The sequence below is a fragment of the Crocuta crocuta genome, unplaced genomic scaffold (genome assembly GCF_008692635.1).
Source record: "Crocuta crocuta isolate KB4526 unplaced genomic scaffold, BGI_CrCroc_1.0 scaffold322, whole genome shotgun sequence".
Classification (NCBI taxonomy): domain Eukaryota; kingdom Metazoa; phylum Chordata; class Mammalia; order Carnivora; family Hyaenidae; genus Crocuta; species Crocuta crocuta.
The window spans coordinates 2,528,303-2,529,573 of NW_027532592.1; the positions used below are offsets into that span (position 1 = coordinate 2,528,303).

General features: G+C 59.2%; 1 protein-coding gene across 1 annotated transcript in view; it reads left to right on the forward strand.

Annotated features, from left to right (window-relative positions):
- Nucleotides 1–528, forward strand: part of CDC42BPA (CDC42 binding protein kinase alpha) — a 285,304-nt gene extending 284,776 nt beyond the window's left edge. The window contains exon 40 of the mRNA XM_077779914.1: nt 463–528. Within this exon, the coding sequence (XP_077636040.1) occupies nt 463–528 (66 nt within the window). The remainder of the gene's footprint in view (nt 1–462) is intronic.
- The last annotated feature ends 743 nt before the right edge of the window (nt 529–1,271 follow it).

The window sequence follows — 1,271 nt, forward strand, 5'->3', positions numbered from 1 at the left end:
AAAGCAGGCATATTTTACTACAATACAGAGTTTAAATAAGTACACAAATGTAGAGTTAAATACTGAATGTACATAGTAAAAAGAAGCATCTTGTATTCAACAAAAGATGGATACGTATATAAGAGAGAGCATTTAATTTAAAGAAATGTGTTGTTTCTTGTCTGTTCTCCAGCTCAGTACTTTGAAGGGTAGGAAGGCCTCGAGTGTAGACACTCGCAGGCTTGAGGAGTCAGAGCCCCCCCCCCCCCCCCCCCCNNNAGGCTTGAGGAGACAGAGCCCCCCCCTCCCCCCGCCCCGCCCCTGCCCGGCTCTCACACTGGTCCCCTGGGGGCTTCAGGAAGACATTCCGGAACTTGGCGTCCCCTGCTCTGGGCCGTGACCCAGGCGGCAGACGTAACCCCGGAAGCCTCCTCAGCAGCAGCGTCGAACAGCTAATGTGCTTCCGAGACCGGCCTCCTCCAGCGGCGGGACTCCAGCCCGCTCGTCCTGTTCTCCACCTTCGGCACCTTCTGCAGAGGAGAGTCGTAGAAACGCCGTCCCGCCGCGTCCCGAGCCCTTCCGTCGAGATGACGCAGGATGTCGTGGCTTCCAAGGGCCCCTAAAAGGTTCCGAGGAGCGCTTTTCTCCTGGGCCACCCGGGGCCCTCCCTGCGATGGCCCCGTCCGAGGGTGGCGCGCGCTCTGCGGAGAAGCCTGAGGAAGGGTGTCGCTACCAAATAAAATAAAACCTCAACTGCAAGGACTTGAACAGCCTTAACCAAATACTCTTCCCCACCTNCGGTTAAGCACATGTGAGTGGAGGGAGAGAGAAATAAAGTATCTCCTGGAAGTAACGAGAACCTGTGTCAAGTTTTCTTCTTACCTGTAACTCTCTCCGGGAGCTAGAAGGGCGGTGTCCTCCCCGCTCAGGACTTCAGCTCATAGGGACCCCGAATGGCCGTCCCGTCTCCCCAGCGCAGGCCCAGCTCAGCCGAGCTGGGACGTTTCCAGGCCGATGCTCGGCCACAAGGGGAGGATTGGGGGGGGGCGGGTCGCTGTGTGGCAGAAGGGTCGCAGCAGAGAATTAACGGGTTGGGTTTTCAAGCGTCGTCCGGGCAGGTGGGCTGCGGACGGGCCTCGCCACCGCGGGTCCTGAGCTCCGAAATCGGCCCGCCCTGGGGAGAGGAGGGTCTGCCAGCCGCTCCCGAGGGTCCAGGTGTCGAGGATCAGACCGTGAGTTTGCTTCCCGCCCTCCGACCCGGTGGCACCGCGAACTCCTTCCCTCCCTTTCCC